The sequence below is a fragment of the Oreochromis aureus genome, linkage group 10 (genome assembly GCF_013358895.1).
Source record: "Oreochromis aureus strain Israel breed Guangdong linkage group 10, ZZ_aureus, whole genome shotgun sequence".
Classification (NCBI taxonomy): domain Eukaryota; kingdom Metazoa; phylum Chordata; class Actinopteri; order Cichliformes; family Cichlidae; genus Oreochromis; species Oreochromis aureus.
In genome coordinates this window covers 8,386,715-8,412,172 of record NC_052951.1, presented here as the reverse complement: position 1 = coordinate 8,412,172, position 25,458 = coordinate 8,386,715, and the positions used below count along the sequence as shown (strand labels likewise).

Sequence of the window (25,458 nt, the reverse complement as noted above, 5' to 3'; positions counted from 1 at the left end):
TTAAAAACAAAAATAAAGTAAAAAAAAAAAAAAATCTGGTAATTCTTCGTTTTTACATTCATCGAGCCCCAATATGCCCAAATATCAAAGAGAAATTAAAAATGCATGCCGTGGAAGAGTTCGGGTCTTAGGAGGTTAAAGACCAATGAAAGTACTGTTGAATGTTTCTGATGTCATGCTGATTGAAAAATAAAGTTTTTTTATATGACAGTAGTGTTAGTTTTCCTCTGGTTTTGACATGTCTCTGATAGTTTTGTGAACTTGCATACTTTCTTCCCACTTCTCCCCACAAAAGTTCTCCACTGTGACACTGTGCACAGTACCTGGATCCAGACAATGTGGAGCAATGCCTAATGGAGATGAAGACATGAATAACAGAAGTTTGTCATTTGATTCGCATTCAAATCCCACTGTGAACATACAGTTTCTGTTTGCTACAAATAGCATAAAAACATGACATTAAAGAGACAACTGGGTTGCTTGGTGTGGAGTAAACATTAGCAGGGTGTTGAATTCTGTTTACAACACATGGGATCAAGTGTGTTGGTGAGTTGTCAGGGTCATACCATATCCGTCTGGGTTGGAGCGTGGTGTGTAGAAACTTTGAACTCCACAGGTTTTACAGAAGGTGTGTTTTGCAACATGAGTGTTAAATGTGTACGTGGTCAGATTTTCCAAACCCTAAGAATGGAAAAAAACAAAGTATGCTAAAATTCAATCTTCATTTTAAATATCCAGGACTGTGGAAGTCTTGAGTCAACTCTAATTTGTTTATTTTGCTAGGAAAATATGAAATAGGTGTAGTAATTTATTTTAATATATGTGCAAACATACATGGAAACACGGTATATAAGGCAAAAGTAGATTTGAATGACTTTGAAAGTCAGTGTTTGGTATAGCCACCTTTATTCTTCCACACAGGCTGAATTCTTCTAGACGAACTTTCCTGTAATTTATTTAAATAGTCTTCAGGAAAAGTTCTCTGGGATTCTTTTTTAGGAACATGACTTCCAGATACTGCTCATCTGCTGGAGACAGGCCTGCCAGTCATTCTTTTGTCCTCCACCTTACAGTTTCCTCATTTTTTTAAGGACACACTGCACACCATGCCAAGATATTCCATGTTTTTAGCTAACAGCTTGAGTTAGGTGCTATTTACAACAAACAACCAAACAAATTTCCCACCTGTGGGACTAATAAAGGTCATCTTATTTTATGCTTGAATGATTCATAGGACGGTGTTAAGTGGCTTCGCGAATAATTAATTCCAGCTTTCTGACAACCTTCAGAAATCCTGAAGAATTAATGGTCAAGACCACTTTGAAAAATTACAAAAGAGTCTGGCTCCTTTGGAAGCAATACATAAAAAATAAGGGTGCCTCTAGACTTTTACAGTACTGTATATTGAATAAAACAATGCATTTCAAGCAGAGCTCCTTACCTGTATGAGCGTGAAGCGATTTTTTGGCGCAATGAAATGATGATTTTGCTTCTTTGTGCAAATGCTGCAACTGGAGAAAACATATCAGTTCATATGGATTAAAGTGTATGTGCAGCAGTGTTTGAAATGCCTTCAACATGGCATGAATAAGATATTTGAAAGTTTAGGCTATGTTCCAGAATTACCACGTAGTTTTTATCACTGAATTAATTCTTGTTCTTAATTGTTCTTACTTGCAATGAAAAACATGGAGGTCTGGGGAATTCCAGACTTCAAATCGCACAGCCCCACAGTGGCAGCCACCTGTATGTTTCACCAGATCCATGCTGTAATTGAATCAGTATAAATACATTTACAATGAGATTTGGGAAGGATTCACCTTTTTAAGCCACATGAAGGAAAATGCTAGAATGTCCCTATCCAAGTCTTACGTAAAGTTCAAGTTGAAAGGGTGTCACGTGTTAGTTGTGAAACTTGCTGACGTGGAGCTCCCAACCAAAAGTTCCAGTCATTCTGCCATGGAAAACAATGAACCTGATTAAAGTGCAGCTCTGATAAGAACCACATTTGCATTGATAAAGAACCTTTTACCTACAGAGGCTAAGCTTTTGTTTCAAACACAGCTACTCATGTGCTCATTTTATATTTAAAATAAAAGTCAGATTTCTTGTTTTTCCAAGGTGTGAACATGTTGATTATATGTTAACCAGACCTACTTCCTGCTTGCAATCTTTTCCTGGAACACTTTGAGACGGTCCACATAACAAAGGGCAGGGCGAGGTACAGCAGGCTTGCACAAACACATTCCTCAGAGGCAGAACTAGATCAGCCAGATGCCCTGCTCTGTGTTGGAAAGCAAATGCGTGGTGCACCAGGAATTGGGTTTCATATGACACAGTGCCAGAGGGGTGGGCTAACAGAATGCTGTGACCCAAATACATATTTTATTTGAATCAGGGCTCTCAGAGCTGCATTACAGCCAAACTCCCAAAAATAGAAACCCACAAGGCCCCATCTGAGTCTAAGCTGATTTAGTTTACAGTGCTACCTTTAATAGTGGTGGGCGCTAAAAGTAGGCACTGATCAGTAGTTACAGTCCTGGAAATAAACTTTAGAAACCAGCAAATATAAAAATTAGATGCTCAGTATGTCTAAACAGATATATCACTCAATACCCTGCAGTCATTCCCTACAATGTTCAATCTGACGTTACCTTGTTGGAATTTTCTAGTCTCAACTGGGTGTTGACAACATGCCGAAACTAGATGAACTCGTGTTTTCTTGATGTTGCTCATGGAAACAAAATGAAGAGATGTCATATTATCTAAGGGACTTACAAAGTAGAGAAGCATTACACTAAAGCTGTTAGAACTGTTCAGCTCAAGCCACAAAGATAACAATATGTCTCTGAGGCCTGAATAAGTTTATCATACTTTATGAGGAAACTAAATATTTATCATTGTGTTCAGCAATGTAGATAATGTAGTTGAATTTCTACCCCTCATACAGGTTTATCTTTGCAGTGGAGACTTGACAATGACCTGTCTGTGTATGTGCATCATCAGACTGAAGAGAAACATACCAGTCATGCTTTTATTTTATAGTAACTTTCATGCCCATATTTTCACTGATAACAACTAGATTCAAATAAACCAAGCTAGCATTTGAATACGCTACTTAATTTTAAGTTACACAGTAAAGGATCCCTATAAGTTGGCAACAGAAAACAGCACATCAGGTCTGCTAAACCTTGCTTATCATCAACGTTAGGTGTGCATATACTGTGCATCTATGCATGCGCGGTGTGCCCATAATCAGTATCGTATCTCATTGGTGGCCTATTTTGTACTGATGTCCTGACTATTTATCATTAATGCATTTTTTTTAGATGCGTAGTGTAATAAGGATGGCTTGCTAAATAAAATAAATGAGGTCGGACAACTTCCGCCTTAAAATATCCTGCTGTCGCGTCAGCTGCTATTACGTTTACTAAGCGCGTTGCCATCTGTTAAAGGTTGAAAGATCTAATAGAGATGAATAGAATTCCTGAGTGTACATGTCAGTCTCGGTGTGTTAGTCATACGAATAGTCATTCTGACATGGCGAACTCTTATTTTTCAATCTATATCCATGACGGTGACGCTTGAATGTGACACGTAGTCTATACTTCTATGGACTAAAATATATATAATGGTTTGTCGATTTAGGTCACGTTTAAGCTTCTTGTTTTAACCTTCTTGTCATAACCAATGACTGTAGAAACAGTCATAACCAGAACTTTGTCATGAAACGTTACTTACTGTAACACAGCAACCAATCGCTGATCAAACAAACAACCGGTGTCATCCAATCAGAAGCTCGGAGAAGATTCCCGTTGCTGTGCTGGTTCGAGCAAATTCCGGAGCCAGAGCCGTAGTGCATAGAGATATTATTCCGCGGGGGAGGATTTATGAGTACATTCTTGCAAACACGATAGTCTTGAAATGACTTTGAAATAATTACGTTCTACATTATTGTAGAACTAAGTTATAAATATTGGAGTTATAAATATTGAAGCAGTGACTTTTGGAAGGGTGGGAACTACTTATTAATGCGGATGGACATTTCAGGATGACGTGTGCACCTCCATACTATATAACACACTGCTAGACAATACTCCCGCAATTCTACAAACAAAGAAGGAAGACAAGTTTGTGCTGTAGAGCAGTTTCTGACGTCACTTATCAGTCGTAAGTGTTTTTCTATTTCTATTTCTTTTGATATTCCAGAAAAGGTTGTTTGTTTTTAACAAATGTGTTGCATTAGTATCACTGTGTTGAACGTTATTTGGGTTGCGCTAACGAGGTCTCCAAAATACAGTAGTCTTTCCGAATTATATTTTTCTCTTATATAAAGTTTGTACGTATTTCGTCGTCGTTTCATAGTCAATTTTCGTTTTCCTTTTTTTTTCCTTTTTTTTTTTTTTTTTTTTTTACTACCCTTTTGTTACGCAGCAGCGTTTCGGTAACGTTCGCATACAGCAGTGACTCAACATTTCCAGTATCCTCCATTACCGACTGCTGAACAAAAGGAAGGTCACTGAGATCTCAAAATGGCGCTTGGGCTGAAATGGCTCCTGCCGTTCTCATTCTTAGGCGCTTCATAGTAATTTTATTTACTACCCTTTTTTTAAAAAAGCTTTTTAATCCCTATTTGAGCTTAAGCTTAAAGTAATGTAATTTCTAATGCATTTATATTGTTTTTTTGGTAAAGAGGTTTTTAATCAATAATTCACCTTTATCTATTTATTCATATTTATCTGGGGGTTTTTGTGTGTGTTGGAGTAATGTCAAATGTTTTAAATTGTTTTTAATTCTTAATAAATATCCATCCATTTTATACAGGAGAAAACATGCAGATCTTTGTGAAAACCCTCACTGGCAAGACCATCACCCTGGAGGTTGAGCCCAGCGACACCATCGAGAATGTCAAGGCCAAAATCCAGGATAAGGAGGGCATTCCCCCTGACCAGCAGAGGCTGATCTTTGCTGGCAAGCAGCTGGAAGATGGCCGCACCCTCTCCGACTATAACATCCAGAAGGAGTCCACCCTCCACCTTGTCCTGCGTCTCAGGGGTGGCATGCAGATCTTTGTGAAGACCCTCACTGGCAAGACCATCACCCTTGAGGTTGAGCCAAGCGACACCATTGAGAACGTCAAGGCCAAAATCCAGGATAAGGAGGGCATTCCCCCTGACCAGCAGAGGCTGATCTTTGCTGGCAAGCAGCTGGAAGATGGCCGCACCCTCTCTGACTACAACATCCAGAAGGAGTCCACCCTCCACCTTGTCCTGCGTCTCAGGGGTGGCATGCAGATCTTTGTGAAGACCCTCACTGGCAAGACCATCACCCTGGAGGTTGAGCCAAGCGACACCATTGAGAATGTCAAGGCCAAAATCCAGGATAAGGAGGGCATTCCCCCTGACCAGCAGAGGCTGATCTTTGCTGGCAAGCAGCTGGAAGATGGCCGCACCCTCTCCGACTACAACATCCAGAAGGAGTCCACCCTCCACCTTGTCCTGCGTCTCAGGGGTGGCATGCAGATCTTTGTGAAGACCCTCACTGGCAAGACCATCACCCTGGAGGTTGAGCCAAGCGACACCATTGAGAATGTCAAGGCCAAAATCCAGGATAAGGAGGGCATTCCCCCTGACCAGCAGAGGCTGATCTTTGCTGGCAAGCAGCTGGAAGATGGCCGCACCCTCTCCGACTACAACATCCAGAAGGAGTCCACCCTCCACCTTGTCCTGCGTCTCAGGGGTGGCATGCAGATCTTCGTGAAGACCCTCACTGGCAAGACCATCACCCTGGAGGTTGAGCCAAGCGACACCATTGAGAACGTCAAGGCCAAAATCCAGGATAAGGAGGGCATTCCCCCTGACCAGCAGAGGCTGATCTTTGCTGGCAAGCAGCTGGAAGATGGCCGCACCCTCTCCGACTACAACATCCAGAAGGAGTCCACCCTCCACCTTGTCCTGCGTCTCAGGGGTGGCATGCAGATCTTCGTGAAGACCCTCACTGGCAAGACCATCACCCTGGAGGTTGAGCCAAGTGACACCATTGAGAATGTCAAGGCCAAAATCCAGGATAAGGAGGGCATTCCCCCTGACCAGCAGAGGCTGATCTTTGCTGGCAAGCAGCTGGAAGATGGCCGCACCCTCTCTGACTACAACATCCAGAAGGAGTCCACCCTCCACCTTGTCCTGCGTCTCAGGGGTGGGCAGTAAAGCAATAATTCGATACAATTCCATTAATGTTGCTTCCTTAAAATAAACAGGTGATGGTATATAAATGCCTTGTTACGAAATTGTTCCCCACTGCTAAGGTTTTAACCTTTTGTGACCAAATGTTGCATATCAATAAAGGATTGAACTCCACTTAAGTGTCGCTGCTTTTTGTATGACTAGTACATGACAGACAGCAAGAGGGTGGGAGACACTGAATTTTGGGGGGGATGGTTTTTGCTGGCAAAACAACAGGCCTGTAAAAATTAAAACTTTACTCCTGAATAAAACAAAACTATATGTCTGCCTTGAACCATGATTTGTGTAAAGCCATGACATAGATTATAACCAATGCATTTAAAAAAAACAAACTATAATATAGTCAGCCAAAGCAATGACTTCTGCTGGTTCAATACATGTCTATACATAAACAGCTAGATGTGACATCCAAGAAACACCCTTCATGTATGAAAGTCAAAGTACATTATGAATAAATGTATTTGAACTCTAAAATCAATTAAATATTGTCTGGAATTAATATCATGGTATGTTGTAGTGTACTACTAGCTACAATAAAGTTTCATGATAAGGGTCCTGAATTAAAGGATGATATATTACTATACCAAGACCAGCTAGACTCCTTTTGGACTGCTCAGTGCTGAGTCATTGCAGAAACGGGAGTATGGTTAGGTTCACCTTCTGGAGAACGCATAAGGTTAACAGGGTTTTTTATTTGCAAGGATGCTGCGCCATCTATTGTTGACATCAAGCAGGTTACCCAGAGGAAAGATGGCAGACATAATACTGGGAAATAACATCAAGGGTTTATTCCTGGCATGTCCACGCTACTGTATCGTAGAGGAAAGGTTGTTAGATGGAAACTGCTCTCAGCAAAGTAAACAATAAGCATATTAAAATACGCTAAAGTTTGCCATGTCTTATTTAAACTGGGACATATACCTGTGCGCTTATGTTCATCATCATGTAAAACAGTAAATGTGGTTGGACTGGCTCACAAAACATATGTTAGGGTGTGAACATTTAAATATAGGAAGCCTCTCTGTGTAAGACATACCTCTTGAGAAATGCTCAAGTGTTAGATCGATGAATGTTTTTTTTTTCCATACAGTGGTTGGTCTGAGGGATCCTCCCAAATAGGATATTATCATCAAGTTATCAGATTTATTTCCTGTTTTTCACCATAAACTGGAATATTATGCAACAGGGCTCTGTTGCTTTTCTGGGAAATTATTCTTCATTTTCTCCATTATTACTATCTCTTCTGAGTCAGCCATGATGTCCTCCTCTGTCCTCTTTTTTGTATCCAGCTGACAGTCTAATCTCTAATATGAGTATTCATATTTGAACTAACCTAGCTGTGGACTTAAACAACTACTATTCTTCAGCTACCTTTCTGCTAATGTCTCTAAAACTTTCTGGAATCATACAGCTGCGTTACTAAAGCTTTAGTTTTTATATACTATATAAGTAATTAAACCCATCTCCAACTGCAGGATTAAAGTGATACACACATGAACGAATGAATAACTGATTAAGAATCAATAATATGATAGTGAACACTTGTTTCACAACTTTGCAAAACAGTTGTTTAGAATAGAATAGAATAGAATAGAATGCCTTTATTGTCACTATACAGTTGTATAATGAGATACAGAGCATCTCCTACTCAGTGTAAACATGCTGGGGGGGGTACAGTACATAGGGAAAAAGATATACATATATATATATATATATATATAAAATGTACAATATACAAGCCGTATTTTTAAGAAAGGAAAAAAAAAGTAATATGTAATAAATAGTGTTATGTATATACAGTTGAGTTATTGCACATAGAATTGGTATTGCACAGTGGTGGTCCATAGAGGAAGTGGGAAGTGGGGGGCTGTGTTATCGGTGCATGTGTGAGTTCAGGGTGGTTATCGCTTTGGGGAAGAAACTGTTTTTGAGTCTGTGGGTTTTTGTGCTGATGCACCTGTAGCGCTTCCCTGAGGGAAGCAGGCTGAACATGTTGAAACCAGGGTGGGAGCTGTCCTTGATAATGTTTGCTGCTCTGCTGAGGCAGCAGGAGGAATAAATGTCCATCAGGGAGGGGAGAGGGCAGCCAATGATCTTTTGTGCTGTCTTGACCACACTCTGAAGCCTCACTCTATCCGCCTTGGTGCAGCTGCCGTACCATACCGTGATGCAGTAGGTTAGCAGGCTCTCAATGGACGAGCGGTAGAAGGTCAGCAGCAGGTTGGAGTTCAGCTTGTACTTCCTGAGGACTCTCAGGAAGTGCAGCCGCTGTTGGGCCTTCTTGATGACCGCTTAGTACAAAGCAAAAACAAAGGTTCCCATCCACCGTGCCCTTGATAACTGGGAAACAGAAAGGGCAAGAAAGAAGATGTTCTGGCTGAGAAGGCAGGAATAAGAGTATTTGTTCCAGCTACACGTCCAGAATAACAACAGACAACTTCTTCATGGAACATATAGATAACCTATATAAAGACTACCTAGACATGTACACAAATGATTCTAAAGATATGGAAACAGGTCATGTAGGAACTTGAGATTGCACTGCAGAAATGACAACAATAATAATGGTACTACAGACTAAGCTCAGGGGGGAAAAAATGTGCTCTTTTGTTCAGATGCCAGAGTCACTGCATGAATCACACCTGCTGTATATAGTGAAAATTGGGAGGGAAATTCAACTTATTTGAGTACCAGAACATGTCTGTATTAAGGGTAATGAAGTGGCAGACATTTACCTAAAGGGTTAAAATGTAGTCAAAATCAACACCACAATGTGATGCCCAGGTAGCTTCTGTTTGACTATACTCACTGATGAGACTTTCACATAACTAACCAGTGGTATATATTGTTATCAAATGAGCATCTCCAGACTGCTATTATAATAACAACTTACTTTTATGTCACCTTCTAGTTGAAACCAGTGTGATTGTGTGGGAATGTCAATGCAGAAAAGCAACGAGGAGGATGGAGAGAGACACAAGAGCAGGAAGAATGAGGTTTCATGCCTGCTTTGTGTTCTTTTCAATGACTCACTTCAAAATGTTGGCTGAGGTTCTAAAGAGAATGCATCAGCTGTCACACTGAAGTCTATTTCTTCCCTCTTTGAACGGAGGTACCTGCCCCTTGTTGAATCTGCACAATAAAGGAAGGACGTGTATGAGCTTTGGCCTTAGATTTGATAACTAAACCAAGGCTATATAACCAGAAGGTCGCCGGTTCGATCCCCGGACTCTCTGTCCTGGTCGTTGTGTCCTTGGGCAAGACACTTTACCCTACCGCCTACTGGTGTTGGCCAGAGGGGCCGATGGCGTGATATGGCAGCCTCGCTTCTGTCAGCCTGCCCCAGGGCAGCTGTGGCTACAACTGTAGCTTGCCTCCACCAGTGTGTGAATGCGAGAGTGAATGAATAGTGGCATTGTAAAGCGCTTTGGGTGCCTTGAAAAGCGCTGTATAAATCCAATCCATTATTATTATTATTATTATTACTGAAATCTGTGATTATTAGTTCTGAATTATTTTTAGACACTACAATAGTAGTGCTTAGGTTGCTTTTACAATATTAATATAGTATAATTGTAAACAGAGGTTTAGGTAGGTGAAAAAGGTTTAATGTTTGTAAGCAAAAGGTCACTGTATGCATGGCATTATGATTGGCAACTGAGCCACAGTCAAAATTTGATTCTAGACAGTGTCATGGTCCCTCAGTGCTCCTGGCCAACTCACCTCTCTCTCTCTCTCTCTCGCTCCCTCTCCGTGTGTGTGTGTGTGTGTGTGTGTGCACTAACTACACTCTGTGTTTCAGAGGCGGGTCTTCCTCCATCTCCTGCCTACCAACACTTGTGCACCTGGGCTGATTATCTCACCTGCGGGTTATTTGATGATGAGCTGTCTCCTGCTTAAGCTTGAAGAAGCAGTTCACTCAAGGCTGGATTTTTAACTAGGAACTGTTAGTGGACTTGGCCCTCCTGTGGTTAAACATTTATGTTCTTTGACTAAGAGAGACTGCAACTAACCTCCTGCTCCCTTCTGCCGGGGATATTTGGACCCTGGGTGTTAGTAATCCTCCCAGAGTGATCTCATGGCAAGGAGGAGTGAGGATTTGATTAAACTAGTGTCTTCTTGAGACTGTAACTGGGAAGTTGTGGATTACACTGCTTTGGGGCTTCAGCTAGTCACTAACCACTGGATCTATCAGTTGTCTCCAGTTGTCGAACCTTTAAGTGTATATAAACGCACTGAACTTTGAATCTGTTAATCTGCATTTCGACTTCATGTGAAAACAGATATGACTTAGATATGACAAACAGACATATTGTGTTAAGTTTGTTTCTTTGGTGACATCCTGGATGTTTCCTGCCTACTTTAATGTCACATTAGAAGAACTAAAACATTTAATTCTGAATATAGCAGCTGATTTTTTTTTAAATTGTTTTCTTTTTTTTAAGGAAGATGAAAAGTGAGGAAATTGTCTGTCGGCCAAAAAAACCCCCAAACTGGCAGGGAAACTGTCGGCAGTGTAAACTTACTATTTTTATAAAAGGTAAATGTTTAGCGTTGAAATGCGAAACTTCGTCTGTCTCCAGCCTGAAAGAGTTAAAGGTTAGCTTGAGAGAAGAAAATGACAGGACTGAAAAAAGGGAACAGCGTTGGAGGGCTTTAACCAAAAAAAGCGGTAGTGATGTTACGTAATGCCGTTATCACGTGACCTCTAAAGCGGAACAACAGAGAAAACTTCGGGGTTTGTCTTTGAGAGGGCAGTAGGAGAGGGCTTCAGGATGTCTGTACCTGGAAGTTTCGCGGTGCTCCGTGTTTTGTGGCTGCTATCAGTGTTTGGCACGGTGCTCCCGCTGGACGGTGGCATGCTCTTTCCCCGGGAGTCCTTCTCCAGGGAGGTGAAGGAGCTGAACGGGCTGTGGGATTTCAGGGCTGACGGGTCCCCCAACAGGAACGAGGGCTTCGAGAAGGCTTGGTACAAACGTCGGCTGGCAGAGGTGAGCGGGAACGGAGGTGATAGCAGGTCAGATGAAATAAATCAGCCCACTTTGTTTTACTGTTGACAGGGTTACAACGGTCACATACAGTAATGTGCGCATTTTACTCTCTGTAAATAAGAACCTTTAAACATCTGCAATTATGTAGAGTTATACCAAAAAATAATCGTAAATAAAAGCTACTTGGAATGCCATAAAACGTGTTAACACAAATATAAGAAAGCCTACTTAAACTTTTTGGTTTGACTCATTCATACGTTTAGCTAGGAACTGGGTGCGCGATACTAAGTTATGAAGCCCGGGTGGAAAGTCTCATGACCACTGCGAACTGAAGCTTTCGTGCATCCTCAGTTTGGATAGGTGGCTTTTCTGCTGCTGGAACAAGCCTGGTAAACTCCCAGAAAGCCTAAAAGTCGTTATCGGCAGCAACCACAGCAGAGCTCACTAATGCGTTTGCTCTAAGAACACATGATCCACTGGATGTGTTGTTTATCCACGGCTTGACATTAGCAAAAATAGCTTTTTATACCTGCAACAAGTGTGCTATGTGATAGCACACTGGTTGCTATCACATCAAGTTTGAGGAGGTAACTTATAGAAAACTAAAAAAAAGAAATAAAAAGCTTTAGAAATAACAAATTTAGACATTGTTACTTGATTTTCATTTATTCATCATCATTTTGCATAAGCATAATTGGAAGCATTCAATTAACTTCACTTAAGCTACTTTCAAAGTAGGCAACAGATAAATCCACAAAAATATGAGGTTATAACAATGAACATAGCAGTGTTTTTGCAATATATAATTTATTTTATAAAGTGGTTTATTATGCATTGCATCAAATTACTAAGCAACTGAAACCACCTCACATATGTTAACATAAGAGGAGGGGAAATGATATTTGCTGAAACATGATGATCATTAGTCACAGCCTGCTGTTTTTAACAGTCTCAAAGTTTTTCTTGCTATGCTGCATGAAGATTTTTTCAAAACCAAAACATGTTGATCATAATTGATAGTCTGGTATATTAAGTAGAATTAGAGTTGTGCAAGGCTTGTATGTGTCATTGTTTTACAGAATACCATTATCAATTCATGGCAATAGCAAAAAAAAAAGTGGCCAGTCACTTTGGAGATGGTTGTCAGACGGTTTCAAAACAGTTAAATGTTTCCGTGTTTCACAAAGCCTTGCTTTAAACGAAGCACAAATGGATACATTCCTGTCAGATTGTCTTGTTTTGAGGTCTTTAGAGGCATTTATTGCAGAAAATATTCACAATTTTAGAAGGAAACAAAACCAAAATGAGAACAAAGGTCAAACCTTACATTATAAATATTTGGCAGACGCACACGAAGGGGGCTAATCATGAATTCAGAGAATCAAAATGAATTCAAATACATAAACATGTGTATTGCCTACTTTCAGATGGCTGCTACAGGTATCCCTGTAAAGTCCTGTCTTCTCTTTGTTGTTTTATATTCTTTAGACTGGCCCAGTGATTGAAATGCCAGTTCCTGCCAGCTACAATGACATCACACAGGACCCCACACTAAGAGATTTCATTGGCTGGGTGTGGTATGAGCGAGAGGTGTTTGTGCCAGCCCGCTGGATCTCCGATGAGGGAACAAGAGTGATTCTTAGAGTGGGAAGTGCTCACTATTACTCAATAGTGGTGAGTATCATGATAGTTTATTTATTTATTATTATTATTTTTATAAACATATTAATTATTATTTTATTAATTATTAATGATATTTATTTGAAAATGATCCAAAAACACACATAATGAAACGCTTTCTTGGAAAATATATACTTATTTTAAGAAAGCTAGGACACCAGCATCTGTATTTCTTGATATAAGGTCTGAACTGTTTAAAAGTTTGTTTGTTGCTTGGTAATGCAACAAATGTTTTCAGTAGATGAGAAGTTTGGGCTGCAGACAGGCTAGTTTAGAACCTAAACTCATTAAACTTGTTGATTCAGGCTGTTATAATACATGCAGACTGTGGTTTGCCATCATTTTGCTAAAATAAGGAAGAAATGTATTGTTTCAAAATACATCCTTGCTTCATTGTAAATGAGATTGTGTGTCACTAAAATGTAGCTCATGCAAAAAGGTGATCATTCTCTGTTGCAGTGGGTGAATGGAGAGAAAGTGACAGAGCATGAAGGTGGCCATCTTCCTTTTGAGGCAGAGATTAGTAGTTTAATCCGCAGGGACCCAACAAAGCCATGCAGAATCACCATTGCTGTAAACAACACTCTAACTTTGGAGACTCTTCCTCCAGGCACCATCCAGTACATGAATGATCGTACCAGGTACCCTCATTCTTTGGTTCATATTTTTAACTTTATTGCCACCCTTTAAAACTTTAAGCTGATGTGTCAGTGAGAATGTAGATGATGTGAAGACTGTGTTTGGTCTGCAGGTATCCTGATGGTTTTTTTGTGCAAAACATCTACTTTGATTTCTTCAACTATGCTGGGATACATCGTCCTGTACTGTTGTATACTACTCCTAAGGTGTATGTGGATGACATCATAGTGGAGACCAACTTCATGGATAACACTGGTAAATTAATTTCAAATTTCCTTACTAGCACCAAAGAATATGTGAGCAGGTAAACTGATGGACAACCCCAATTCTTAAAGTGTTGGAACAATGTGTGAAAACCAAATGCAATGATTTGCACATCTAACAAAAACATATTTTATTCAAAGACTACAGAAAACTCATTAAATATTTAAACTGAGACATTTGACTATTTCATTTTGAATTTGAGGTTGGAAAATAAGTGGTACTCAAAAGAAACCAATGAATGAATATTACAACTAATTAGGTTAACTGTCAACAAGTGAGTAACATGAAGAGCATCTTAGAGAGGTAGAGTTTCTCAGAAGTAAAGCTAGGCAGAAGTTTGCCAGTCTGCAAAAAACTGTATCTACAAATTGTGAAACAATTGCAGAATAATGTTCTTCATTGTAAAATTGTGAAATTATTCTCTCGGCATTTAACCCATTCACTCAGTGAAGCATCGGGCAGGCACTAATCAGGCGCCCAGGGAGCAGCGTGTATGGACGGTACCTTGCTCAGGGGTACCCCTGAATCCACTGAACGGCTACCCTGAGGTACCTCAGGGTAGCCGTTCAGTGGATTCAAACCGCCGACCTTCCAATCATGGGGCGACCGCGCTACCTACTGAGCTATCCCTGCCCCTAAAACCTTGCTCTCCCCAGCTAGCTCTTCCAGCTGAACCAGGGGAACACTGAGTCATTTTCAGGCCAGATGACAGATATATTTTCTCCAGCATGTGCTGAGTATACTCCGTGGCCTCCTCCCAGTAGGACATGTCCAAGATACCTCCATAGTTTTACAGCACGTTTTGTAAATTACCGCATTTTGTTCGACATCCTCCTCGTGAAATCCAAACAGCACTGAGTCAAATTCCCTGTTCGTCTGAAACTTACACTGTTCCCATATTTTTTTCCTATCTGGTAGTGTATAAACATGCATGCTGAGCCCAGTGTGCCAGGTAGAAAATTTTCCAGTTGGGATTAATGATGCATTCGCAGCGTGTGGGAGGGGAAAAAAAAACAACAACTCAGATTGAATTGCATGCAGACAGCTTAATATTGGCATGGCCATTTATACTCGATGGTTACGATAAAGCCATTTTAACCATCGTAGGTGGGAAAAACTCTCGACATATCGAGTGTATTCGATATATTGCTCAGCTCTACTTCATGCTCGGCTATGAATAGCTACAGTGCTACCACCACCTGATAAAGTCGAGAGGACCACAACATCTACAAAAAGAGATTTTAAGGTCATTAAGGTGGAGGCCTTTTGCCACCTGGGTTGAAATTGGGTCCATAAAAACTTTGAACAGAATCATTAGTAAAGGATAGCCCTGGAAACGTCCAACGCCGACTGGAGATAAGTCTGACTTATTGCCGGAAATGCAGGCCAAGCTCTTGCTGTAGTTGCACGAAAACTAAATAACTCATAACAAAAGGCCAGAAACCCCACTTACCCCAGCAGCACGACCCACAGAATAGCCTGAGAGGCACAGTCGAATGCCTTCTTCAAGTCCACAAAACACATGTAGACTAAACTCCCACACACATTTAAATATCCTTAAAAATATAGAAAAGTGTTCTGTGACCAGGACAAAAACCACATTGTTCCTCTTGAATCTGAGGTTCGACTAACGTACGAACTCTACTTTTCGGTACTCTGGAATAGATCTTCTCAGGGAGGCTGGGGAGTGTGATTCCCTTGTAATTGGAGCACACCCTCCGAGTCCCTTCTTAAATGTGGGAACCACTATCCCAGTCTGCCAATTCAGAGGCACTGCCCCAGATCTTGACATGACGTTGCAGAGGCGTGTCAACCAAGTCAGCCATACAACATCTAGAGACTTAAGGAAATCAGGACCAATCTCATACTACCAAGGGGCACTGTCACCAAAGAGTTATATTACCTCAGTGACCTTACCCCAGTGATGGGCGAGTTATCCTCAGACCCTACGTCCTCTACAGAAGAGGTGACAGTGGGATTAAGGAGGTACCTGAAGTATACCTGACTATATCCTCAGTTAAAGTCAGTAGTATCACTCTGCACTATAGACCATGTGAGTAGAGCACAACTTTCCCCTCCTAAATCACTTGATGGTTTGACAGAATCACTTTGAGGCAGTCTGAAAGTCTTTTTCGTTACTGAACTCCTCACACCCAAGTTTTTGCTTCAGCCACCTCCTGAGCCATGTCTGCTTGGCCTGCTGGTACCCATGTGCCGCCACCAAATTGCCACAGGCTAACCAAGTCTTCTACAGCTTGATGGCTCCCTTCAAATGGATGCTGCATCCTTGAGACTGAAGAGGAGAGGGACAGTCTGGATTCTTATCTGCACTCAATTCAAAAGTCTGCATCTCTGAACACATGAGGGTGCATCATGGTGATTTCCAAAGTCACAGATTTCACAAATTAGTACATTCTGTTTTTATTTACATGTTACACAGCATCCCAATTTTTTGGGGAACTGTACAAAAACATAGTGAATAGGATCCACATTAATACAATACAGATTGAATGTGCTGTTACTATTTATCAGACATTGCTGTTTCTTCTGGATTCTAGGTCTTGTTAGATACAAAGTATCTGTTCAAGGTGCTGCAACAGCCACCCTGAAGGTTACTCTGATGGACAAAGATGGTCACTGTGTGGCCTCCTCTAACACACCATCTGGAGTGCTCAAAGTTGTAGATGTGAAGCTGTGGTGGCCGTACTTGATGCACGAGAATCCAGGTTACCTTTATTCTATGGAGGTAAGACAACATGCTCGCAGGCATAGAGTTGTGTTTCTGCAGTGTGATGTGGTTTGACAATATGGCCATTAGATTTTGAAGGCTCATTAAGTGGGGTTTTTAAGAAGTAATAATCTTTTATTAATTGGTTAGTAGAGTGTACAGTGTAAAAATCACAGTTTATACCAAGAGGAAAAGCGAAAACCAGGATTTTGACTTATCCAGGTAACTTCAGGGTTAACCCTGGGCTTTCTGTGCCATGATGGTTCACTTTTTACAGGGACACACTTGTCAAGGTGTGTGAAGGTACCTCCAAATTAGATATCAACAGGTAAGAAGTCGCCACCTGTTTACCAATCAATTCTCTACAAAATAACGCCCCTGTTCCTGGAAGATCCTTCAGACCTCTTCAGGGAGAGTAGGATCTAAAGTTGGTTTGTTTTTGCTTTTTTTAATTTGGATCTAATGTCTTTGTGTTAGAAGAAACTTTAATCTTTGATTTTTTTTATTTATTGTTCTATAAACATTAGCCTAATATGCGAGTTTCAGTTTCAGTTCAACTGGAAGTGCCACGTTTTCCCTGATTCTTTTATTCACAGCATGTTTTAAGTGCATTATAGATTCTTTGCTGGGGGAATACTTTTTATATTTGCAACTTGTTAAGCTGTACCTTACAAAAAACACTGAATGAACCCTAAACTGTGTGTTGCATTGTTACAAGAATGTGCGTGTATTAACATTGTGATTTAGAAAATATATAAATATTATTATACTTGATACTAATCTGCTGCTAAACCTCTCTTATACTGGAAAATTGTACTACTAGCAATCACAACACACACCTGTTCAGTAAATTGAATATATTTCACTTTAACATGAAATGCTTATGCTGATGTAATGTTAGCTTATTCTTATGCTAATATCAGTAAGCTTCTCAGCAACCATCCTAACATTTTAGTCGGTGTCTTGTTGAGATAAACATAATAACCTTTTAAACAAATGATGTGCTGCCATGTCTGTTTGAAAACAGTTTGTTTAATTACGTCGGATCGTAATTTTGTTTTGATATCAAATTGGCTACAGAGAATTGCACAGTTCTACTGGTATTGGTGCCAACTGCTACATTTTTGGTGACATCATGTCTGCTGAAGAAGATGTAAAGAACAACGTTTCTACCATTTTCTTTAACCTCTAGGTCCACCTAATAGCAGTAAGTGAGACATCAACATATGAGGATGTGTATACTCTGCCAGTCGGCATCCGCACAGTCAACGTTACCAAGACCCAGTTCCTCGTTAACAACAAGCCATTTTATTTCCATGGTGTCAATAAACATGAGGACTCTGATGTGAGTACCACTAGAGGGATGAAAATCCAGGAGGACTCTGTCTTATTTGTCTTTGAAGCAATGTTCAACATTAACTTGAATCACAATTAAGGTAGACTTAATTTAATGACCTCATCTTTGTTTTCCTGGTTTTAATGTGTTGTAGATTCGAGGTAAAGGATTGGACTGGGCCCTAATTGTAAAGGACTTTAACTTAATTAAGTGGTTGGGAGCCAACTCGTTCCGTACCAGCCACTACCCCTATGCTGAGGAGATCCTGCAGATGTGTGACCGTCATGGGATTGTGGTGATAGATGAGTGCCCAGGTGTTGGCATCAAAGACATGTAAGTGTCACTAAACGCATCTCTGTAGCCTATGAGTATGTTTGAGGTCAACAGTAAGAAATTCTGTGTTACAATGTGTGAAGATATGGAGAAACTTACATATTGGTATGGCAATCCTGTGACTCGGCACAAGGGAGTGCATCAGTGTTTGTGTTCTAGTACATTAGGCTAGAAAAACTGTGAGAGTCCTGTTCCTCCTGAGGCGGCTGATTACATCAAGCGTATGTAAGCAACACAACACCGGCAACTTGTACCAGGTGTCAGGTGTAGATCTATAGCAGGGAGTGGTTGCTGTCTCTACTGAAAGGAGCTGTACCAGGACTGGGTCTGTTGGACCATATCCCAATTATAATTTATGGAATGAAGCTCAGCATTCAATGCTAAACTCCCCTCCATACTGTTAACCCTAACTCCATGACACACATGGATGTGAACTCTATATATGTTACCTGGCTTTTTTAGTTAAACGACAACAGCAGGTGAAAGTCAAATCTAATCTTTCACATACATTTTATAGGAATGGGAGCCACCCAGGGATATGTAACCTCTCTACTTCTTTTCAGATTATGTACAGATAGTTGCAGGAAGCCGTATTTAAACAACTAGGTCAGCCATTTCCAAAGTCAAGAGTGCTGTAGCCCACTTAAAATTTAGAAAATCCATCCGGACCCACCCAGTTCTTAAATCTTCACTCTAATCAAAATACAAGAGAAAGTTATGTTTATTTCCTTGAAATTTTGGTTAAAAAAACAAACACAAGTTGTTGGCTATAAATTGCTAATGCTACCCAGTCCTATACAAAGTGTTACGGCCAATATATGATCCATCTGTAACTGGGACACAAACGTCAATACAAGAGCAGTAAAGTTAGGTCATAAACATAAACAGTAACCAGTAATGTCATAAACTAACCATCTCCTATTATCAGTTTTAATTCACTTTTTATATAAACAAATACATTTTATAAATATGTGACAGTACTTGTGAGTGACTTCAAACTAAATGCCTGTTATTACCGTACTTCCCACCTGCAGTACCTTTGTGGCCACACTCTGGTAACCACTGAACTGGGTGATTAGGTTCCCTAAATTACAATATTTCTTAGCTTGTCAACCAAAGACCTGGATATATAAATTTACAAATGTGATACAAAGGATTGTGCAGTGATTGGTGGGATTTAACCTTTTTAATAAAAATAACGAAAAAGGTTAAGATCCTATATTTGCTGGAGCTCATAGCCTAGTTCTACTTTGAAGAGAATCACATCTAAAGCTGCGTATACAGTGTATGATTTTTGGACCACAATATGACCAACCAATGTGTATGCTGCATGAAGTGACATATCATCCAACAAAGAACAAAATCTGGTTGAACTGTGGCAGCAGAAGCTTATTCGTAAGTTATGTGTAACTCCAGGGGAACTTCAGGCCTCAAGGGCCGGTGTCCTGAAGGTTTTAGATATCACCCTGGGTAAACACACCTGAATCAAATGATTCGGTTATTATCAGGCCTCTGGAAAACTTCAAGACATGTTGAGGAGGTAATTTAGCCATATAAATAAGCTGTGTTGAATCAAGGACACATCTAAAACCTGCAGGACAACGGCCCTTGAAGCCTGGAGTCTCCCCACCCCTGGTCTAATCATTCATTGTAAATAAATCAAACTTGACATCAGACCTAAGATGATTAATGTCAAACATTTTAGCAAGTAATTAGATAATGAGAGAGCTAAAATTTAAGTTTGTTTAAGGGCCTGGCCAAGTTGCACAGCAAACACTAAAGTCTGCATAATGTAAATATGAATAAATAGAATACTAATACTAATCAATAATGTATTGAGAATAAGCGTGCCTATTTTATTACTTTTGCAGGGGGTCAATATGCACGACACGATTTCCATCTGAAATTCAAATGAACAATTAAACAGAGTGCTTTAAGCCTATTTGCATGTGTTGTAATTAATTTTGCGGACCCATACTGAGAAGCACAACAGTTGTGAGTTAGGTCTTCACTTCTTGCAGTGCTAGCTTTGTCTTGTGGTCTCTGTAGAGCCCAAAAGATGGATTGATCTAAGTCGTTAGTCTTTCAGCTCAGGCTGAGATGTATCTTTTGTGCCTTGCTGATAGTCGCAGTTTTGGAAACGCCTCTCTGTCTCACCACTTGGTTGTCATGGACGAGCTTGTGCGCCGGGACAAGAACCATCCCTCTGTGGTCATGTGGTCGGTAGCCAATGAGCCCGCCTCAGAGATGCCTCCTGCTGAATTTTATTTCAAGTGAGTACAGGTTATTTTTCTTTTGAGGTGTAAAGCACTTATTTTATAGCCACTGTTCATATAGTCATCACTACAGAATCAAGCAACATGATGCCAAATGGTTCAATTTGTTTTTAAACTGTAAATTTAAATGGTAATTCAAACATATGTTCTGTCATGCTGAAGGCCTAAGAGAATAAAATAGTTTCTTCAGATTAAACTGGTACTTGTGGCTGCTCTCCTATTTCACATTGGGTCACCACAGCAGATGGATGTGCTGAGGCTGGGATTGGGTTTATGCAACTCTTGATCGAGTTACCACTATACCATGGAGCCACTAATTATTTCAGGTTAAAGACTAGTAGAAAAGAAATGTTTGTCTGTCATTAATTATGTGACATTCTAACTATGCATCTGATAATCCTGGTGACTCCTCAGGTATAGCAACGTCAACAACATTTGTTTTCCTTGCAGGACTTTGATAAAGCATACCAAAGCTCTGGACCATACCCGACCTGTCACCTACATCACAGACAGTAACTATGCCAGGGACAAAGGGGTGAGCTTCCACAGCCTTCACCTCACTATCAAGAAAATATTAAACTAACAAAAGATGCACAGCACTTTGAGACCACCCTTGAGTAGCAATTTACAATTTAGCAACAAGCCTGCACCTGTGACCCCACCCCCACCCCCACCCCACCTGTGACCCCACCCCCACCCCTTAAAATCCATCCATGAAGGAATGGCTGTGCGAGTACACAAAGTTTTATGGAAATACATTTTATAATTTTTGTCTAACAACAAATATGCTTTAAGCTTGTACATGAATGATAAAGGAAAGCTCAAGAAGGTGGAGTTTTCTTGCGGCCTTTAAAATATAAAAAAAAATGTCGCCATCATGTTGAAGAATACCTCTAAAATATTTAAAATTATTTATTTTTTTTGCCCTCTAGGCTCCCTTTGTAGATGTTGTATGTGTAAACAGTTACTTCTCCTGGTACCATGATCCAGGCCACTTGGAGGTCATTCCTATTCAGCTCAACGCTCAGTTTGAGAATTGGTATGGAAAATACAAGAAACCCATAATCCAGAGTGAATATGGAGCAGATGCACTTCCAGGGCTTCACATGGTGAGAATACACTCACTCACTCAGTGACCTAGTCACCTGTCACTTCAGCATCTTTAACAAGTTTTACTGTCACTCTACAGGATCCACCCATGATGTTCACTGAGGAGTACCAGAATGCTCTCCTGCAGAGCTACCATGATGTGTTTGACCAGAAGAGGAAGCAGTATGTTATTGGTGAACTCATCTGGAACTTTGCAGACTTCATGACTGCACAAGGTACTGCAGCTTCAAAATAAAGCAACCTGTAGAACCACAACTGCTGCTGTTTTTCCTGTTTCTACAGTACTGATAGTATACAGTATAACCTATGTTTTGTCTAAAGATGAGAGCTCTTTTCCTCCTAGGTGATGGTTTATGGATTAAAGGGAAACTCAAAAGGAAATCTGGGCTATAAAAAAAATGGCAACATAGTCAAGTTTCTAGATCAACTGCTGTGGAATAAAATGACCCCTCTTGACATTCTGCACACACCATTAGACACACACTACAACTACTGGATTCTACACACTGTCACTTTAACCACTTTAAATCCACACTGCACAAGTTTTTGCACAAACTGTAAATACCAAACAAGTGTCTTAAATTATCTTAATATTTAATACTAACAATAATACGTAGTATTATTATTTATTATTTTCTTCTGCACACTGTCTACGGGTAAATGTGGCTACACTGTTTATCTGTATATGAAAATAAAACTTAAAATATTGCAGCTTTATTCAGTCACCTTATTATACTCTGCCCTGTAACAATGATATTTTCAAATTGTCTGTCTACAGCAATCCATCGTGTGGTGGGGAACAAGAAAGGTATTTTTACCAGGCAAAGGCAGCCTAAAGCAGCAGCCTTCATCTTGAGGAAGAGGTACTGGAGACTGGCTAATGAGACGGGGAGACTGCCTCCTTGGACTAAATACCCCTGTTCACTCTGAAACTGTGTTGAAGGTAACCAGTCTAGGACATGCTCCGAACCTTTTAAGCAATAATCTGAACAAATTCTGTGACATCCTGTTTGTAAAAATGCATGTGCATACTGAGCTTAACTATTTAACATTGATTATTTATTGCAGCAGTAGGGAACATAGAAAACAGCCTTACCTATGGGACAAGTCACATTTCTAAATGTAAACACAATCAGCTCTCCTTAGGACACCATTAACACTTCTGTTCATGGGTGCCTTAACATTCCTGCCCAGTTAAAATGCCTCTGTGGGCCCAGTGGGTGAACTGTTGGGCCCCCAGGATCCCTCCTGGGGCACTCCCCACTGGACTTGCCCATGTGGGGCCTCTGTAATCTAGCCTATGTGGGGCCCAAAGAACTGTTTCTCTTTTGGGGAATTCTGTGGGCACTCTGTGGCAACCCATAGTGGGCTTGTCAACTTGTGGGCTGTGTTGGTCTGCCCACAGTACCCCCACAAGGGGGTATGTTTGCTGGGTGTTGAACACTTTGCTGCAGCTCTTTTACTAATATGTCTCTCTAACTTTTGTTTTGTTTTGGGTTTTTTCAGATTGATGCAGAAGTCACATCAAGTCCCACCATGGTGACATTCACCGGTGTAGGCGATCCACTACTTGATTCTGTGAGCACGGTGGCAGAACAGACTAATCTTCTGCTGTCGCTTCTGAGGATGCAGTATGATCAGTAGACTCCTGACTATTGTTCATCTAAAGTGACCTTGGAGTCATTTTCTATACGTTGAATGTTTCCCTGTGCTGCTCATTTAAATTCAAAACCTGCTGCTAGTTCAGTCATGGTGATGAAGGAATGTTGTTTTTTTTTGTTGTTGTTGTTGTTGTTGTTCAGAAACGTTTTTCATAGGTGGACACTTTTTTTTTTTTTTTTTTTTTTTTTTTTTTTTGCCCAAAGTCACTTGAAGTGAATATCGTTTACTTTCTGTGGTCTCTCATCACCACGTCACTGCAAATCGCTTTCAGTGTGTATCCAGCTTTACAAGTATTATCAGCCATTCCAGTCACTATGAAGTCACCCACACCAAATAAAGAATAAAAGCAAAGTTAGGCCTGTTTTACAATAAAGAAGAGCTAGTCTTTGCTATCTGATTGTGATGATAACATTATTTTATTTTATTTCTGTTTTATTTTTGCTTCAAAAATCTTTCATTCAAGGCTAAGTACAGTGAAGATGCATCATCGGCATTGGATGGGACTTATATTGAGTACGCCTTGCTAGCACCAGGATGAACCCCTTTTTGCCTTCAGAACTGCTTTTACTCTGTAACATAGAGTCAACAAGGTACTGGAAAGATTGCTCAGGCATTTGTCTGTTGCTCATCCATGATAAAAATCTACTATTCCACCACCACATACCAAAGGTGCTCTATTAGACTGAGATCTAGTAACTTTGGAGGTCATGTGAGTAAAGTGAACTCATTTTCATGCTCAAAACCAGTTTGAAATTTGTGATTTGAGCTGTGTGACATGGCATAGTATCCTGCTGGCAGCAGACGTCATACGATGGGTAAGACCGTGATCCTAAAGGATCCTGAATGGACATGGTCAATAACTGTACTCAGGTTGGTTGTACTATTTTAAACTGTGCTCAATGGCACTCAAAGGCCACTTCATTAGATACAAGGTGTCATGTGTTTTTCTGTCCTCAAACTGTATAAATGAAAAAGGGTGTACTGAAAATGACTGTCTGGAAGAACATTCTCTTTCATGCAAGCAGATTCTCCTTTTACACTGCATGTTTAACCAGTGGGGTTCCACAAGGTTAAATTCTGGGATAAGTTATTCTCCTTTTACAAGCTTCCTTTAGCCGCTATCAATCAATCTTTTTCTGGCATTTATCATTTTTATGCCAGTGACATTCAACTGTACAAGTCTTCTATTTCACCAGCTGAATAGGCTGTCCATCCTAGTTTGCTGTGATCAGACAGTGGATTAACATTTCTAAATAAAGTATCACACCAACTACAAAGCAGTTACTTGTGTGTTGTTAGTAACTCATGGTATCTTTTAAAAATTCTAAGTAAATGATTAACAAAATATTTAAATGCACATTTATTTTAGATAACAATTTACAAATGAAACTGAAAGGCGAGCAGTACTTGCAGATTGAAACAGGTCTCAGCTATCCACACAACAGAAAAAGGAATGAGACAAAGCATAAAATGATACAAAGCATTTAAATATACATTGCAAGATACAAAAATAATCTGTTTGAGGTTTAGAAGATACTGAAATGTAAATAGGACCAGAGTATGTGTGAGAGAGTGAGTGGGGGCGGGTACCTCTAAGAGACAATGTGACACACTCAGCCACGGGGTACTTTCAATTTTACTATGCTGTTAAATATAGTAATATTTTGAAATATGTCAATTAAAAAATAAGTCTATCCCCAAACAACAGTCAGTATTTTACAGAGCTTCACAAACAGTTGTGAACCCCATAAACAAAGTGTCCAGCATACTTGTCCATCAAGGTCTTAAATAATCTTGTCTTAAAGACCTCATGGTATCTCATAACCAAATAAAGCATTTCACTCTCAGACTGCCTGCTTGCTTACGTTTTCTAGGATATTTACAAGTAGAATGGGAGGCAGAGCCTTCAGCTTTCAGGTCCCTGTTGAACCAGCTGCCAATTTGGATTTGGGAGACCGACACCCTCTCTAATATTAAGATTAGGCTTAAAACTCTCTTTTTAATAAGCCTTATAATTCATTCATTCATTCACTCATTCATTTTATTTTGTTTCACACATGGTACAACAGTAATTATTTTCCTACACACAAACCTTCCTTTCAATGAAAATAACGCTGTATCCATGCATGAAAAGGATCAAGAAGAAGAATACATTCTTATTAACACCTGCCACCTATCTATAACAGTGCAAGTAGGA

The 25,458-nt window shown here is 40.1% G+C and overlaps 3 protein-coding genes across 3 annotated transcripts; 2 read left to right on the top strand and 1 right to left on the bottom strand.

Annotated features, from left to right (window-relative positions):
* Positions 1–17: 17 nt before the first annotated feature.
* On the bottom strand, positions 18–3,818 carry cenpv (centromere protein V). The gene is made up of 6 exons (XM_031754747.2): positions 3,742–3,818; positions 1,873–1,954; positions 1,675–1,767; positions 1,442–1,511; positions 567–681; positions 18–350 (listed from the first exon to the last, which is right to left on the bottom strand). Exons 3-6 carry the CDS (start codon positions 1,764–1,766, stop codon positions 217–219), a joined length of 411 nt encoding a protein of 136 aa, XP_031610607.1. The 5' UTR covers position 1,767; positions 1,873–1,954; positions 3,742–3,818; the 3' UTR covers positions 18–216.
* A 203-nt stretch (positions 3,819–4,021) lies between these two features.
* On the top strand, positions 4,022–6,356 carry LOC116331904 (polyubiquitin-C). The gene is made up of 2 exons (XM_031754731.2): positions 4,022–4,170; positions 4,825–6,356. The coding sequence occupies exon 2, from the start codon at positions 4,833–4,835 to the stop codon at positions 6,204–6,206; it is 1,374 nt and encodes a 457-aa protein (XP_031610591.2). The 5' UTR covers positions 4,022–4,170; positions 4,825–4,832; the 3' UTR covers positions 6,207–6,356.
* Positions 6,357–10,534: 4,178 nt separating this feature from the next.
* On the top strand, positions 10,535–24,541 carry LOC116331902 (beta-glucuronidase-like). The gene is made up of 13 exons (XM_039618736.1): positions 10,535–11,233; positions 12,722–12,907; positions 13,373–13,554; positions 13,665–13,807; positions 16,375–16,562; positions 17,737–17,889; positions 18,035–18,213; positions 20,340–20,486; positions 20,940–21,024; positions 21,422–21,598; positions 21,679–21,814; positions 22,378–22,542; positions 23,106–24,541. Exons 1-12 carry the CDS (start codon positions 11,018–11,020, stop codon positions 22,527–22,529), a joined length of 1,944 nt encoding a protein of 647 aa, XP_039474670.1. The 5' UTR covers positions 10,535–11,017; the 3' UTR covers positions 22,530–22,542; positions 23,106–24,541.
* The last annotated feature ends 917 nt before the right edge of the window (positions 24,542–25,458 follow it).